The sequence below is a fragment of the Vespula pensylvanica genome, chromosome 3, assembly GCF_014466175.1.
Source record: "Vespula pensylvanica isolate Volc-1 chromosome 3, ASM1446617v1, whole genome shotgun sequence".
Lineage (NCBI taxonomy): Eukaryota > Metazoa > Arthropoda > Insecta > Hymenoptera > Vespidae > Vespula > Vespula pensylvanica.
Genome location: NC_057687.1, coordinates 4,040,426 through 4,058,373, shown reverse-complemented (window position 1 = coordinate 4,058,373; position 17,948 = coordinate 4,040,426). Strand labels below are relative to the sequence as shown.

Here is a 17,948-nt window from a genome sequence, read left to right as displayed (position 1 = left end):
TATAAAGTTGCGTATATGACATTATACTTATGCGCAGGCGTGATATGACGTCATAAATCACGATTTGTATTCTATGGTGATTATATTTTTTATAAAATTTCATATTTCGTTTATTATAAAATCATAAAGAATAATTTTATTTTCAATCTATTTCTTTTCCCAATAAGTGAAAAATCTACAATTCTGTGCACGCTTATACATTTCTCGCAAAACGTATTGCGCGCTCGCGCACCATGTATAGCGCATGAATATTAAGACACAACCAATCAAAAGCAAAGATAGATTTGATATACAATATGGCGTCACTGTATAGCTTTTTGATTGGCTGATATGTCTAGGTTGAAATTTATACTATTGTGTGCAGTGAACGCATGATGGTGTAACTTTGAATCGATTGGTCAAGAATCCATAAACTTCAGAACCAATGAAAATCTCAGAGCCAGTAGAGCCACAGGCACGCTCAATAAAGGGCGCTAGTGTCTGTCAAGTGTCACAGCCGTTCCCTGTCTCCTCAGTATTGTGACTTAAATCGGTGATTTAATTAGGAATAACCGTATTTTTTTCTAGAATTTGTGCAAACTTTAAGCAATAATGACCGACAAGAAAGGTAATTATAAGCCGTAATCGCGCAGTACGATTAGCAATATGTGTTACATTCGTTAAGATTATCCCGTGTTTTCGAGTCGCGAGTAACAACTTGTCACTCGTATGACGGAAAGTTTCTTATGTCAGCGATGCCGACCGACACCTGCGAGACACGGTGTACGTTCGATTGTATTAGAGCTCGTATTGTTGTTACGCGATCGGATCACCGTCGTACATCGACGAGAAAAAACTCAATTCTCTCTGTCTTTAGTGACAGATAAATCAATACCGCATACTGTGTGTGAGAAATACAAAATGGCTTCCAGAGTTTGTCCCGGATAATTCTTGCGTTGTATTTTTATTTCCAAAACTTAATTTGTCTCAAATATAGATTTGGTTTCCTATTTTAATGCAAATATCAAAGAATAAGTGGGCTGAGACGATTAAATGCGACCTCGTCAATGTCCTTCTCGTTAGGTTAATGATAATACATATTCAACGTGCAGCATGCATCTGCATTTACGAATTACATACGCTCTACAGGTTTTTGACAATATCGTCTAATAGTGCGCCATTAATTGTTTTTCTTCGAGAAAATATTCCAAATAATTGAATTTTATTATAAAAAAATAATTTATTAATGGAGGAGAATCTTATTAGATTATATGTCTTAAATATCTATTCCACTACTAAAAATTAAAATTATCATCTTGATATTAAAAAAGATTAAATGATGTTATGAAATCTAACGTTATAATGAAATAAAATATATTCTCATAATTTTTTTGTTAAGCAATCGTATGAAACTGATTACATTAAAAAATTGTTTAAATACATTTGATAATATATTTATATATTTTAATAACTTCTTGCATCGTTAATTTGTAAAACTTTTGATACAAATATAATTTACAAATTATTACATACACGCGCGCGCGCGTATCAACCTTACACATAGCACACACACACACACATCATGTACATACACGTACATTGTATGTACATGCATACATACGCGTGCGCGCACATACACATACACACAAGCATTATAGAACAAAAGTAACTTGATTTCCAAATTTTTCTTTTTCTATGTTATATATATCTCTGGAAGCCATTTAACTATGATTTTTCATGATTTAGAAAAAAATATATAAAAGATAAATATAAAATATATGATTCTTAATGTGAATCTCAAGTTTGTGCTGGAAAGTTAATTTCGTTGAAAACTTGATCGAGTTCAAAAATTAATTCATTCAAAATTTACACGTTATTGATATACATAGTATGCATATTTGATTACAAAGCTTAAGAATATAATATCAGTTAGATTCTAGTTGAATCAAAAAGTAATATCATATTACTTTCTCAATAAATATATTTATTATATAAAATAAGTCCATCATAAAACACAAATACATTGATCTTGATGTCACTAGAGGGAGCAGAATAATCATATATTAGTAATTTTGTTTGAGAAGCAAATTTTCTTAATATCCATAACATTGTTGAAAGTACTCTGTCAACTCTTTAAGTTTTCAATCGACTTAAAACCTTTGAGTTTAATTAATCTCTATGCATGTTACTTTTGTCACAAGCGCCATCCCTAATCAGTGCATCACCAACATAATAATTTTGTGCAGATCAAGTATTTAATTTGTCGTTGCAAGCTCATTTAAGATTTCTAAGAGAATACTCATTTGACATACAACTCAGACTGTCATAAATTTTGTTGTATTCCCTCGTGTCGACCTTTAATGGGGAAGAATTTAAACACTCAAGCGATACTTCGTTACACCAAATCCTATCTTATCGCTAACCAGGTGAAGTGTCAGAGAGTATAGCTTTAAGGATATGTAAAGTTTAGTCTGTAAGTTAAAGAAAATGATATGGCCCTTTGCGATACTCCTTGTAATATTGAGTATCAAGGATACGCTGCCTGCAAATCTGCGACCTTATTACCGTGATGGTATAGCCACTGAAGCGAAGAATAGTGCCTACAGTTGTGGCTGTCAATATGTTTGCAGCGGACCATTACAAAGACGATTTGATCCAAGTCAGTAGGTGGAGCTTCGGAGACCGGCGTTCGCGCAGCTTAAGCCACGTATCTAACCTCACCTTACTTAATATATTACCTTAAATCACTACGTGTTTATATACCAACATATATTACGTATATTACATATATATATATACCCACACTAACATGCATATATACATGCATTATATACACATACATATACACAAGACACGAATCCACTTAATATATATATATATATGAAGATATAGACGCGCCGTGCGCCTCCTGATTCAAAAAGTGATGAGAAATGAAACGTAACTTCCGTTTCCGGCCCGGGTTTCCCGCCTACGATCGTCAAGAGTTCGTTACTCGCGTCTTTAAAAGTCTCGAGAGAACGGATGGCCCTTAAGATCTGCGACAGTCCCGGTAATTCGCAATCATGTGTTAGGATCATTTCGGGACGATAAGGCTCGGTCGCATCGCTTGTGCTTAGCACGTTAAGTACCACTTAAGCTTGTAATCGTTCTATCCACGGTATCACCTTCAATCTCGATTTTATCTATCTCAAAAATAAACTTGTTCGTCATATTGTTCGCGATAACTATCAATGAGTTAAATTTCGTTATTGGAGCTTATATATGGAGGTAATCCTTTGATAATTCACTAACTCAACCTTGATTTTTCTCCTTATTCTTATATTTATTTTTTAATCTAAAAATAAAAGTAGAACTTTTTTCGTCGATTTAACCTTCCAGAACATTGAGATCATAACAACTTTCTTAATTCAACTTTCACTTCTTCGATAACCGATTGCTTCCAACTGTCTCTTTAATTATTATCATAAAGATTTTTTTATAGGACGTTATTATTTGAACGTATAATATACTGTATATAAATAACGCATTTTAATCAATTGAATTGTTTATTTGTCTATTAAGTGGTACTTATCCCACTGTCCAGCGATCATCGACCGATCTATGATCAATCGCTACGTGGAAGAGATGTAGCCGTGCCTATGTTTTTATTTTTTTTTTCCACTAATTCCATCATCGTTTATTCCAGGCAGTACACGTCAATAAAAAAGACGCACGATCAACCGGTATCGAGGATCGAGAGAATTTCCCACGTGTAAAGAAAAGATTCGTTGAATGGCCGAGGCACGGAAGTAGAGATTCCTTCCGTGATTTAATGGTAGAGCATAAATAGTTCTCGATGAGATAGGATTGCGGCGCGTGCTTTTGTCAGGATACGAAATTAAGATAGGCAAAGATCACTTTTAGGATCACACTCACCGGCGTATTTGTAAGTCTTTTGAGAATGCGTTTAAACGTGACCGAGTAAAATACTTTTTGAATTGGAGACGTCGGCTGCTATATATCCAAATCAATATGAACGTAAGATATTGATATGGGTGTACCAATATTTCGTACTGAAAACGTGGTATTGGCTGATTGCTTAATTTATTCTTTTTTGTCTTTTCGTTTTACTTTTTTCTTTTAACTTTTTTTTTCTACAGTGTCCGCCGTGTCCAAACGAGCGTGCGCGATAATCTTCATACGAATCGATGTGATCAATGAAATCATGAATTACGTCAAATAATGATAATGATGATGATAACGATTATATTACGTTCTAGAGGTGAGGGGGGGAAAAAAACAGGAAGTGTTAAAAGTTCGATGACTAGTCACGCGATAAAGACACGGCGTGACACCAGGGTGGACACGAATGCTGTATCTAAAAGCTCAGCGTATATTTATAATACTTCTACTTGATAGAAACTTTGTAGCTCACTTTTAACAATAGTGCATGTTGCTTTTATCTCGGGCTACAAGTTTCTCGATATTACAAAGAATGGAGAAAAAAAGAAATTGAAAAATGAAAGCAATAAAATCACATTTGTTCTCTCGGTTAATTATACGTGTAATTAAATGTTTGTGCCTAGAAAAATTAAATTAAAATAAAAAAAATAAATGTTCTTTTCGTTTGGGAGATTAAATCATGTTTTGCTATCTAACGAAACTTGTGGTCGATCTTGCATGTTCGTAGTTTGAAAGATTATTCTTCCTTCGACAATAGTAGCGAACTTAGTTCTTTCTATAATATAATTATTGGATTGTTTGAGTATATAGATTGTGTATATATATATTTATATATATATTTATATATTTATATATATCGTGTATATATACATATCGTATATATATATGTGTATGTATGTATATATATGTATATATATATATATGTGTATATATATTTATTTAGATACAATTATAATAGTTATTTTTTAATACGGATAAAAGTTGAAAGAAAAACGTAATATCATGATCGCTCGTCGTTCAATTAAAGAAAAGAAAGAAAGAGAGAGAAACAAATAAAGAAAAAAAAAAAAAACGTAATGAAAAAGAAAAGAATATTTTAACACGAGCTTGGTTGCCGAAGAAAGACAAAGAATGAAAACGAGAGGGAGCGTGTCTGCGTGTGGAAGTGTGGAATTGTACATAATACACAGACGATACGTCGAGTGAAATTACGTTTGCCTGCATCAATCGGTTAATGTGCAAGTATAGCTTTGATGATTTTTACGTATTTGTATTTTAGTTTGCATGTTTGGAACGCAAAGTAGAGATATATGTATGTATTATATATACATATATACATATATTTGAAGGGTGAACAAGCATCATCGAATAAAATCAACAAATTACTTTAATCTTCTTTCATTTACGAAGAAATAAGAGAATATTAATAACGATTCATCGTATTACAAGAAAAAGAAAAAAAAAAAAAAGAACGAAGACGCTTGAACCCCTACTTGATATGTTGCTATGATATTTATTATGCATGCTTTTAATATATTATAAAGTATTAGAAATTTCCTCTGAATTCATTCTCTCCAAGAAAAAAAAAATTAAAAAAAAAAAAAAAACGAAAAAAGAGAAAAAGAATACATAAAAGCAAAAATAATAAAAAAAAGAGAATAAAATAAAAAATAGTGAAGACACATTTTGGACTATTGTACAATAATTTAATTAATTGCTTCGATGATCAATACAAAGAGATTCTAGATCATCAAACATATACTCGCTTCTTTTATAAATGGAGAGATCGAACGAGGACATTTTTACAATTTTGAATGAACTTTTTGTCCATGTAATTAAATAATTTTGTAGTTTCTCTAAACTATTTCCAAGAGATCTTCCTATTCCTTTCGGTTTTTCGCCATTGAAATGATAATTTTATTCAAAATGTATAAAGTACTTAAAGATCCGTAAATCGTTCTTTCCTTCATTGCATTGTTTTTTTTTTTTTGTCAATTGGCTAGATAGAAAGAAAGAGAAAAACAGAGGAAGAGAAAGAATGAGAGAGAAAAGGAACAAATTTGTCGGGACATCGAGATTAGGATTATAGGAATTTCTCTCGCAGTTTTATTTGCATGTGCATGTGTTTGGCAGACACTATACCATGTATACTGTTAATAGTGAGCTTAAATGATATAGTGTTTTATGAAACTAGTCGAAAGTTTGAGGGTGTTAATGCCTCCATTATTGAGAAACGAGTAATGGTAGGGGAGATGGAATTTTTCGATCTCAATGACGAGCATAAATGTTAATCGATCTTCACAAATATGAACCGACGTGATTCTTCGATCTAAATATTATTTACTATCTAACTTATAAAAGAAAGTTGTAGACGACGCGAAGACTCGTTTAGAGATAAAAAAAAATCATCTTTCATACCGGCTACTCGATTTTTACTTTGGAGGCACGACTGTTCCACCGAAGCATTTCGATAAATTATCGTCATTAACAGAAACAGATGGACTACAATATTCTTATCGATGGCAGTGTTCGAAATATTGCTCATCTTTTTTTTTTTTTTTACGTTATGTTTACTGAAACAAAAAGGAAAAAAAAAGAAAAGAAAAGAAAAGAAAGCAAGAAATTAATACGAAAACCTTAATCATTTGGCTCTGACGCGAACTGGGTCGAATATGCTCATTGGGACAAATTGAGGGAGAGAGAAAGAGAAAGAGAGTGGAAGAGAGAGATGGGAAGAGGGAAAGAAAGAAAGAGAAAGAGAGAGGGAGAGAAAAAAGAGAGAGAACAGGACATTTTTCAAGTTACCCAGTAAAACTCGTATTAGCATTAATATTATAATCAATTGTTATTGGATTCGATGATTGTTTGCACCGTGGCACTGACACATAAAACTTATTATTCTTTGAAGGCCGCTCCGATACGACCGATGGTGCAACGAGCGCGTCGACGAAACTTCTTTTTGTTTCTCGCTTTTTAAAACGTCGCGAAAAATCTATTTACGCGTGAATAGCGGAGAAAGAAAAAATGATCGAAAATTTGTGCATAGGAAAATCGTGGAAACGTGGAAGGGTCTCAAAAAATATGACACTTGTTTCAATTGTAACACTCGTTTCCATGCTCGATGATGGAGCGGCATTCAATTACCATGGAAAATTTGGTGTGGGCTGACGTCTATGTTAGAGTACAACATGTCCATCCACTGCTGCTGAGCTTGAGCTAGTTATCATACGCAAGTTGTACCGTCCAATTAAAAAATTGATTCTTGGCTCGTTTCTATTTTCGTGAAAGGATAAAGAGGAATAAAGAAACGAAAGAACAGAGGAGAAAAGGAAACATATTAATTGATTAAAATAAAAAATAAAATGAACGAATAAATAGAAGAACTCGATAATATGGGGTACACTTTGCGTATGTTAATCGCGACAGCGCAGGGCATAATTTAGACTACTAAAAAGAAAAAAATTGGGCGTTCTGCGATGGTGTCGAGCGGTTCGTTAACGAGCAGCCCTTTCACTATTACTACCACTACTACTACTATACTACTTATATACCACTATACTACTATTACTACTACTATTACTACTATTACTACTACTACTAGTACTACTATTACTACTACTACTACTACTACTACTACTACTACTACTACTACTACTACTACTACTATTACCACCACTCTACTACCACGCGATGAAATAAGTTTTTCATTAACGATCGTCGAGCATGAGGCAAGGAGCGCCCAATTGATAATATATTACTACGCAATTATAAAGAACTTTTAATCATGTTTGATCTTTATTTATGGATATTTGCAGAAATTTGTGGTTTGCTGAATCTTGTCACGACTTTTTGAATGTGTGGAACTTGATATATATATATATATACATACATACATATATATATATATATATCTATATATATTATATATTTTCATCGTACCACTGTACTCATTGTATAAATTACACATTCACCGCCCGAACATGACTATTCGGTCAATTTGTGAAAGTTCAACTGAATTTGAATTATTCTTACGGTTAAAATGCCTCACCTAATCGAATTTTGATTACTGGGCTTGTTTTAATATCACTCTTTGAAACAAATCATTATCCTTCTTACCCTTGGCTTTATTTTAGCTCTGTTTTTTGTAATTTCTGTTTTTCCGTAAAGTCGGACCTGAGAGAGCATCGTAAATGTGCGACATAATTAGCACTTGCGAATATAGTTATAGCGAAATATCCAAATTTAGTGATTGCAAGTTCGTTTCTTATATTATCCGTAAGGTATCGTTTAATTCGAGATTTACGACAAAACTTATACATCTAATTCGACGATTATGATCGATCGAACACTTTGATTTTTTTTCTCTGATGTGCGATGAATAACATTTAACATGCTAATGAGAATGACGAATGGAGAGATTATAGCTAGTCTACTTTCTTCTTAATTGAATGTTTTAATTTAATACAAACGATAGCAGTTTATGGGTCTTCTCAGGTTTGGCTATTTTAGACGAATGTATTTGGCTTTTACCTTGATTGCGTAACGCTATTTGCTTTGAGATCGGTTTCGTATTATATCTTAGTTTTAGAAGTAAAGGTAGGTCAATTACACGAGTTTTCATTTGAGAATAGTTTATTCGTTTAATTTTATGATTGACTTCCTAATGGTTCTTTTGACTATCAGGCATTGATAATCGCTATTATTGTGTACTCTACTATTATTTTTATTTTTATTTATTTATTTATTTATTTATTTTTTTTTTTTTTTTTTTTTTTTTTTTCTTAAAAATAGAAAGAGAGAAAGGAAAACAATCGGTAGAAATGAAAAACGTTGAAAATGAAATGTCTATGAATCATGTTCAGATGAGGTGAAGACTTTGACATGTATCTAAATCGGATTGATAATTTTAGTATATTAGTGACAAGATATATATACCACAGATTGCTCCAGATTTTGAATTCCACCACTTGCCATGTATTTTGAATTAGGATACCAGAAGTCCAACTTGTTAAAGCTATTCTCAAGTGTGACTCGCTTTTAACGACGTTACTGTCGATAATCCACTAACGTGTATAACATTCGATTGTTCTGTCCTTTTTTGTGCGCGATTTCGAAGATGCAAAGAATCGAAGTCGATCGATGGAAATCGACGTATCGTGGATTTTCGATAGTTTCGTAAATGTTTTTACTCTAAAGCCCGACTTGTACCATCGAAGTTTATACGGGATCAGCGATTATCTATAAAGATATTTTTTAAGCGTTTATTGAACGATCTTCTGAAACAATGAAAGAGCATCGCGTTTACTCGATAAACTCGCATGGTAACAATAGGGTGGCAATACCGTTCTTTCGGTTATTTCTTTTCACCATTATTTAGTGACTAACATTGTTTGAGCTTTGAATAGTACCTTGATAAAAATGGTGTATGTCATGTGTAAGATATACTTGGGTGTGGGAGTACCACTTGTAGGATCCAAACGTTTCGGATGAACTCCTTGCAATCATGACGTTTAAAACATCGATCGGGATAACGAATAAATGTCGATAGAATATTTTTCTAGATTATACTGTCGTATCGTGTAATGTTTGCTACGAGTAAGGTGAAGGCGAGTTATCCAAAACGATTGGATGCTGACGACGCGAGTTACGTGCTCAGCAAGGAAATAAATATCTAGAAGAACAGTTTTAATAAAACAAAGAGAAAGAAAGAATGAGACAGACAATAACACAGACACGCGATTTATGCAGCGAAAGAAAAGCCATGTTGATCCGTAAAACGAGTCGTCGTTTGTCCTTTTTGGCAGTGGTACCGCGTACCATTGGCTTAGATCGGCCAGTCGCAATCGGAAAAATGAACCTTCCTGCATTTTGTATCGCATTATGTTACAGCGTATCCCGTGGCACCGCATCCACCAACAGGTTTTGTTCCGGCCCCAGCTCAACCTGCTACTTATGGTGGTACGCGTAAGGGACACTTTAATATATTTTTAATCTTACAAAAAGTAAATCTTAAGAAATGAAGATCTCCTTCGAAGCAGGACTGCAGAATGTCGAGTTTTGTATCGTAAACAATTCTTGCGAAACAGTTGCAGGTGCAGCACCATATGGAGTATTTCCAAATCAACCCCAATTATATGCAGCGCAAGGACCACCGCCGCCAACATATGATCAGACTCTCACACATCCCATGGTAAGACTGTTAATTCTGTTCTTTACATAAATACACATATATTTATTACGAGGATTTGTAACGAAAGTCACATTCTTTTGAAGATGTATCAGCCAATGTATGGTCAAGGATATCCTGGTGGATACTTGGCAGGTTATCCTACTGCGTATGGTCCATTGCAATATTATCCACCATTAGCTGCGGCTGCAGCATATTATCCAGCAGCTGCCATGCAACCTGCACCGGTTAGGCCCACGATCATGGTACCCGTAAGTTTCGAGCTGACGCTCTACTTCTGCTAACTCTATGAGGTAAAAAAAGGTCATATCATTTGTAACTAATCGTTATATTTCGTTCAAAGAATGGATTCGATGGTACTCGATTCGATGGTATCTCACAGCCTGTTTTGCCACCACCACCACCGGGTGTTGCTGCGAATGCTGCACAATTAGCTGCAATGGCGGGTCACAGTGTGGCCTTGTCGCAAAAGAAAGGCTCGTTCCTAGGAGGAGGAACGGAGGGCGGTTACACCTTTTGGTAAACCTCTATAACTTTTGTGAAACACTAAGTCTATCGAAGACATTATTGTCGAGATGATCCATGTAGGCAAATCTGATTTGTGTTAGAGCTCTAAACTATTTTCTCATTGGGAGCAGCTATGAACTTAGTATACCAATTACACGGACCGATTGTATGCAATAATCTTACGCGAACAGAGAAATACTTTAGCAAGAAGCGTGTAACATCATTAAGTATTAATATACGAATAACGTGTTGTAATTGTGATCTCAGAGTAATCGTCAACGATCGATCCGTGTATTGTATAAAAATAATCGTAAAATTAATTAAATACTATAAAAGGAAGACTCGTGCGAAATTCGACAAAGACAAGTAGATCAATGAGATTTCTAAAATTCATTAAAAACTGAAAGCATCAAGCTGATATTTTACGAAATAATGTTAGATAATTATTTTTATTTGCTATAAAAAGTTATCTAAACTTATATGATGAATGTTAAACAAGATCCAATGATGCGTCGTTGGAAAATTCGTGAAGCGATCGAGCAAAATATTAACGATTTACTTTAACATCCTTTACCTCTTAAACAATATTTAATAAAGACGCACATGTTAGCTATGTGAAACACATTAAAAAATTTCCAAATATTTGAAATATCTCTTGACTCTAATTTGCTCGATTGCAGAATTTAATGGCACGTTTGCTCTGACGCACGAGATATTCCAAATGTTTCTTTCTGTTTTTCTTTTTTATTTTTTATTTAAATAAGAAGGTAAATCGCGTAAAGAGAGAGTAGGGAACACGGTGTTCTTCTTTTTAGAGTTATCGAGTGAATACGTGCACACAGCGGATGCGAGTTGTCTCATTCGCCTACAGGGATCGATATTCAAAGTGTGTTCTAAGCCTTTTTTAAGCGCGACTTGGTTTCCTGCAAGGTTGGCAGGAGAGCAAAAGGGGGCTACTCGCATGATTTCCGTTATTTTCCACGACCGGTTTTTGTGATCGTTCCCACTGGCGTTCTATCTACGGACGACAGAGAGATGTCGATCGATTTTGCAAAGTAGACTCGTAGTTACTTTGCGAAAAATCGTTGAGTGGCCCTGATGTGTTTAGGGAAAAATACCTAAGTGATATATAAGAGCGTAAATAAACGGAATGCGTGAGAATCGTTCGTGATTGTAATCGGTGTGCTATTATGATACTGAGTCTTTTATTTCGCATACTTTGTTTTTTTGTTTTTCCTCCTTTTTTTTTACGAGGTACTATTCTTTTCGATCCTTCATCGTTATGTCGCGTAAATAGTGTAATCGATTTTTGGAATGTGTTACGACGAACGTTGCCCGAGGCTCGAGTGCCAAAAAAAAAAGAGACGATAACGAAGCGATCGGAGATTCTCGCGTGTTCGACAACTACATAGATACTTACTACTCTACGTAAAAGTACGCACTCTATTCTTTAAAATCAGTAGGAAGTCCCTTCCCTCTAGTTGTTTTCATATTTCTTTATTATTTTTTTTTTCTTTTTAAAGTTATTATTTAATGAAAAACGAAAGTCTTGCCCGCGGCGCTCGGATTTATTCGCACTGGTCAATAAAGCTATTGTTGAAACAGTTACCATGAAAAAAAAATATATATATATACACAAGATGATCCAGATCATTCTCTATACTAAAACATTTTTCTTCGATTATGACAAGGAGAACAGTAACGTAAAAGAATAATAAGAAAAGGAAACATAAGAATTCTATCTGTTATCGACAATCTTACTATCTTTCTCTCTTTCTTTTTCTATAAATATATATAATATAATACATACATACATGCATACATACACATATGTAATAAATAACGTGGCAACTGCTTTCGACGGGAGCTCGCGAAGTTATAACAGATTAGTTGTCTCAGCATTTCAAAGTACAAATCGAACGCGCGTGGATGCAGACGAAAAAATACCTAACGACGCGGTCAAGCTTCGAAGTCAGCCATATTAGGCGAGTCTCGCAATTTATTACGTCGGTAGCGACGCAGTGAATTCGTACTGCCGAGAATGTTATAATTAAATGACGCAAGATAAGTGAAAAATTAACAAAACAAAAAAAAAAGAAAACGAGAAAAGAAACTCGCGCAAAAGAAACAACAAAAAATTAAAAAAAAAAAAAAAAAAAAAAGAAGAAGAAGAACGGGGAACTTTAAGAGATTAATACCTTTTTGGATGATACGTTTCTTTTTTGTGAAAAAAAGATAGACGAGAACTTTTCAGAAGATCTTAGAAGACAATGGCGGTCATGCAGCTACGAAACGACTGCTTTGCTCCGCGATAATAGCGTATAGTAAACAGTGTGGGCCTGCTGAAAGGACTCCGCGTGTTCCATCTGCAGGCACACGATTAAACACTATATTAATTAAGCAATGAAGATCGAAGGAGCTAATTTACAATCGGTGATAGCTTAGGATAGGACCAAGAGACGCAGTTCTATTTAGACATTTTTGAAATCGATATTCCGGCATACTTGACCAGTACTCTCATTACGTTTCAGACTGGACTTTTACGAGAATAGATATCGAAAGTGTGTTGTTTTAAACGTCGTGGATTGTTTTCATATCGCTAACTTGAAAAAATACGAAAACAAACAAAAAGAAATGAAAAGGACGCTTAAAACGAATTCTTTGACCTTAGGACGCGAACGATCTCCTTTCAGTTTGATGTGAATTTCTTATAATAATAACGTTAGAAAGAAATATTTACAAACAAAGACTCCAAAGTTAATCCGCTTAGTTACGAATCCATAAACAGAGACGCGATGAAGAAAAACTATCCACGATCGTTAATCAGCATGTACCTTTATGTTTTCGTTACTGTTCGTGTAGACATTCGATGTGATATGAAGCAGCATAAATTCATTTTATCTTCGCGAAATTTACTATTAGACGATTTCTTGTTCGAATTGTGTAATATGATCGAGATCGGTATTGATGTACCATTGCAAAGAGTACATACTTATTCGCAGTTGGCCAAATTTATAAAACAAAACTATAACAGAATTAGAATTTTCTTTATATCATTCTATTCTTTTCTTCTTTACCAGACGTACCTAGGGGAAAAAAACAAAAAGAAAAAAAAAAAAAAGATAACTGAGATGTGACTAGCGTTTAACGAAGAGGAAGCGCATAATTTCAATGAAATACTGAAAAGAAAGAATCTAGTCCGAAGAGTCTGACTGATTGGGGGTCTGACTGAGAGTGGAACTTTATTCAGTAGATCTTTTATCTCAATCGGTACGACAATAGGGTGCGAAATAAATAACACAGCATTCACTTATAATACTATATACTTTCAGTGATCCAAGATTTGACATTTTCCAAAACTCATGCCATTCCACTACGCGACGTTAAAATATATTTGAAATGTAGACGTACACGCGCGCAAATCGCGTGTACGCACACAACATACGCAATAATCGCATTTGGTATAATAAAAATAAATAAAAAAAAAAAAAAAGGACATGCGTACGCGTACGAAAGAGAATGTTCACGTCACTATCGTTAGAGATATGTACGAGATACTCTCGACGAACATTTACGTGTCTGCATATCAGCGAAGAGAGCGCGTCTTCGTTCCTAATCAACATTGCGCAATAACGATGCACCATGCCTCTCACAGCCTTTCTCGGGTTGGAGTAGAAAGACCGAACAGCTTAATTTAATGTACAACTATATTATCAAATAGATATTAAAAACGCAAAAAACAAAACTGGCCCAATATCGAATTTTCATAGGAACTCATACGCAAGCCGAAAGAAAACGAAATATATTGCGTTGATATTTATAATTAAATTATTATTATTTAAACGATTTCTTTGCAGATTTCTACATATTAGATCAGAATTCTTGCGATATATTTTGATCAATTATTTGTACTGAGCGAGAGTGGTGGAAAGGTTTTATATCATGGAAAAGTGTGCAATAAGCGTAATGTCTATTGTAACAATAAAGAAAAGATATTGATTGCAACAGTGAATTTGTTATTATGTTGAGAGAAAAAAGAGAAACGAAAATGTATTGGTGCAATGAACGAATGTACCAGTTAATAAATACCATGATCATGCAGTTCGTTATCTCCTTTTTTTTTAATTCACTATGTCTTATACAAAACGTCATCTTGTACAACTGTTGTTTGCAGGAAACAAATTTGAGAAGAAGCAAGTATTAGATGAGGCAGTACACGTCAAAATGATATCTAAGAAACACGAAGCGGCGGAAAGTTACTCCCAATTTGTAACAATTATTTTTGAAACTATAAATAGAAAAAAAAATGACGCTAAATACTGGAACCAATATGTTTAAAAAATAAGTTACAACGACACTGTAATTTCTAGCTATTATATTCTATATTTTTTGGAAAAAGATTAGGAGCATAATCGAAACAGGTGCATATTTTTTATATATGTACAAATGGAAAAGTATTTATGGCTATAAAAAAGTGACTAAATTCTTTTGGAAATGACAAAGTAAGATCTTCTGTAATAATTGAAATAAAACTACTGTATTTAACTGTAATACAGGAAAACTAACTAAAGTATGTAAAACTTTAAGCATTATATACACCACCAATGCATTAATGCACTTAAAAACAATTTTTCTGAATATTAACAGTTTCATCTATGTTACATATTTAATACCTATAAAAATTACAAAAGATGCATGTTTTAACAATTGAAATTTGTTTTTTAGCCTTATAAGAATAATTTATTTATCCTTGTACTATTTTTCAAACTTTACTTGAAAGTACATTCTTCATTGATTTTTCCAACGAAGGTAATAAGTCGCAATAAGTGTCTACGCATTTTGTTGCACATTTATCAAATTCTTCGCTATACCTATCCACTTCATTTTGCGTTAGATTTGAACTCATTTTATCTTTTATCGTGTCATTGCAGTCCATTACACATCTTTGTAATCGATTCTAATGAATATAACACATTAGTACTATGCATTAAATATTACGATAAGCAACATAAAGATACACGAAGTCGAAGTACGAACCTGTATTCTTACAAATTCATTCTGAACATAATTTTGTGCCTCGTTTAATGAGGAACTACAATTTTCTACACAGTTTTGTACTTGTAGTATGCTGTAACTTTCATTATCACAACAAGTGGCTGCACATCTATGCATATTACCCTAAAATTAAAAAAAAAAATATCCATTATCTTTATCATAATCTATGAAAGTCCCATTTTTATTAATTATTTTCCATATAAAGAAATGTACTTTGAATCAACAGTGTAGTTTTCAGTATCTTACATCATCTGAAAGCACGAGGTCCAAAGGCACGAATAACCTAAATAAAATCTATTACCAATTACCTGCATTCTCCTTAAATATGCCTTATCCATCTCTTCGATCATTCTTGTCATAAGATCTTCGACACGTCTTCTTTGTTCAGCGACCATTTTTTATTAGTTTTTTCTAAACATAAACGTAAAAACTTACAAAATTGGATCGACTTATTCGTGCTCTAATCAATACGGCACATGGACGTACAAAATGGACCATCTATATATTCGCTGGAGAGTAACTACTATGTATGTGAACTTTAGAAAACGAAAAGGGAAGAGTAGATTAGCATCTGTGTTTTATTTTTATTATATACAAGATCGTACTTATGATGTGAAGAACATGAAGTAAACAATTTTTAATATTTTATTAATTAAATTTATAAGTGAAATGTACGATATTATTTTTTACTTTTTATTGATATCCGAAGAAAGAATTTCTAAATAAATATATACGTAGTTCGAAGAATTATGTCGTAGGTGCTTATTCTATACACTACGTCATTGATTCGTTACCATAGAAACGTGTTGACCAATCACTTTTTCTTTAAAAAAGACAGTATATGACGATCTGGTATTTGCTTTTCTGTCTTCTAGAATTTAAACGTTTACTATGAAACGCAGTCCATTCTATATGTCGATAATACGGTGTTAACGCATGTGGCATCATTTATCTAGAGTGCACATTAGAGAGAGGAAGAGAGAGAGAGAGAGAGAGAGAGAGAGAGAGGAGAATAGCCTTGAGACAACATTGACCTAATTCCATGACAAATTTTATTCGCCCTGTTCACGATTCTAACATACCTGATATTTTTCAGTTAACGCAGAAAGAATATATAACTAAAGAATAAATAATAATATAACTGATTATCTCTTAGTATGATACGAAAAGGAGATAACGGAATAGATTGGAAACCGATCGTAAAAGCAATTGAAAAAAATATTCGAAAACATCGAAGCGTTATTAGCATGTAATACAAATGCGAATATTTGAATATTGAATTATAATTATAGGTAGAGGTCGTTGATATCTAATAAACATTTAAAGCGTTCCGAAATGAATAAGGAACATTTATTATTATACGACAAGCACTTGATACGCATTGAATAGAACGAAGCGAACACAGATAGGCTCAAGTGGCCGAGGGGCATTTGAACTGACGAGATAATGGACCGTTCGTAGAGAAGGAGAAAGAATTAACGATACCAGACAACATATAGTCGCGAGATGATCATAAATACGATCATTCAATCGCACTTTCTCGTTTCTACGGTTCCTCTGACGCACGCGTGACGTCAAACGAAAGAATAAGAAACAATTTCAATATACCTTTCCAACCTCATCCTTTCTACATTTTTTTCCCGAACCGAATGACCAAGCACACACTTATAGATTCTTTCGTACCTTCGACGAGACAACTACTTTACCATCGAACTTCCTGTTATCCCTTATCTCTCATCGTTTATCATCTAAAAACAACTCCCTTTTCCGGTAATTTGAAATAAAGAAATCTTTGCGGTTGTGCTAAAAAGGATGGTGAACAATCGACAATCGATGAATACTTACGAAGCGCGCGTAAATTAAAAAATAGGATGCCTCGTTTTCAATGCGTCGAGGAAGGAGCGACGAATTCTGGACGAATTAATTAAAAAGAGAGATGACAAAGCGATCCATGATAAAGATCGTATGATATGTTTACGAAGCTTCGTTTCTACAAACTCTTTTTAAAGTGAAAAAGCATGAACGTGTTACTATGAGCGATAAACTACTCTGTCGAAAGACGTTGTGTTTGTACTCGAAGAACTCGTCTGAGACTGACAATAACAGGAACAAATAAAAGAAGGGACAGGAGAGAAAGAGGTTGTCGAAGAGGGTTACTTTTCTCTTCAAGGAGATTCCTTCAAAGAATAGAGTGGGGACGATAGCTGAGCGCGAACGAACGCATGTATCGAACAACTATCGGGCATACTCTCGTCCGAGTTTCGTGTTTCTCAACGCG

The 17,948-nt window shown here is 33.9% G+C and overlaps 2 protein-coding genes and 1 long non-coding RNA gene across 10 annotated transcripts; 2 read left to right on the top strand and 1 right to left on the bottom strand.

Moving 5' to 3' along the window:
* The first annotated feature begins 452 nt into the window (after positions 1 to 452).
* Positions 453 to 15,180, top strand: LOC122627950 (DAZ-associated protein 2-like). 5 transcript variants are annotated; one of them, XM_043809636.1, is made up of 6 exons: positions 453 to 607; positions 9,811 to 9,879; positions 10,008 to 10,111; positions 10,195 to 10,359; positions 10,452 to 10,627; positions 14,790 to 15,180. In XM_043809636.1, the coding sequence occupies exons 1-6, from the start codon at positions 592 to 594 to the stop codon at positions 14,800 to 14,802; spliced, it is 543 nt and encodes a 180-aa protein (XP_043665571.1). In that variant the 5' UTR covers positions 453 to 591; the 3' UTR covers positions 14,803 to 15,180. The 5 variants fall into 5 exon arrangements, with proteins under 5 accessions (XP_043665571.1, XP_043665570.1, XP_043665573.1 ...); XM_043809635.1 differs by having other exon boundaries at positions 9,811 to 9,885; XM_043809638.1 differs by lacking the exon at positions 14,790 to 15,180 and having other exon boundaries at positions 10,452 to 14,716.
* LOC122627952 lies at positions 3,800 to 8,683 on the top strand. Its single transcript, XR_006326953.1, has 2 exons — positions 3,800 to 3,904; positions 4,865 to 8,683. It is a non-coding gene; the product is annotated as an uncharacterized LOC122627952 (long non-coding RNA).
* Positions 15,134 to 17,643, bottom strand: LOC122627951 (protein FAM136A-like). 4 transcript variants are annotated; one of them, XM_043809642.1, is made up of 4 exons: positions 17,516 to 17,643; positions 15,979 to 16,081; positions 15,653 to 15,793; positions 15,134 to 15,572 (listed from the first exon to the last, which is right to left on the bottom strand). In XM_043809642.1, the coding sequence occupies exons 2-4, from the start codon at positions 16,063 to 16,065 to the stop codon at positions 15,378 to 15,380; spliced, it is 423 nt and encodes a 140-aa protein (XP_043665577.1). In that variant the 5' UTR covers positions 16,066 to 16,081; positions 17,516 to 17,643; the 3' UTR covers positions 15,134 to 15,377. The 4 variants fall into 4 exon arrangements, with proteins under 4 accessions (XP_043665577.1, XP_043665576.1, XP_043665575.1 ...); XM_043809641.1 differs by lacking the exon at positions 17,516 to 17,643 and adding an exon at positions 17,279 to 17,400; XM_043809640.1 differs by lacking the exon at positions 17,516 to 17,643 and adding an exon at positions 16,465 to 16,604.
* Between the last annotated feature and the right edge of the window lie 305 nt (positions 17,644 to 17,948).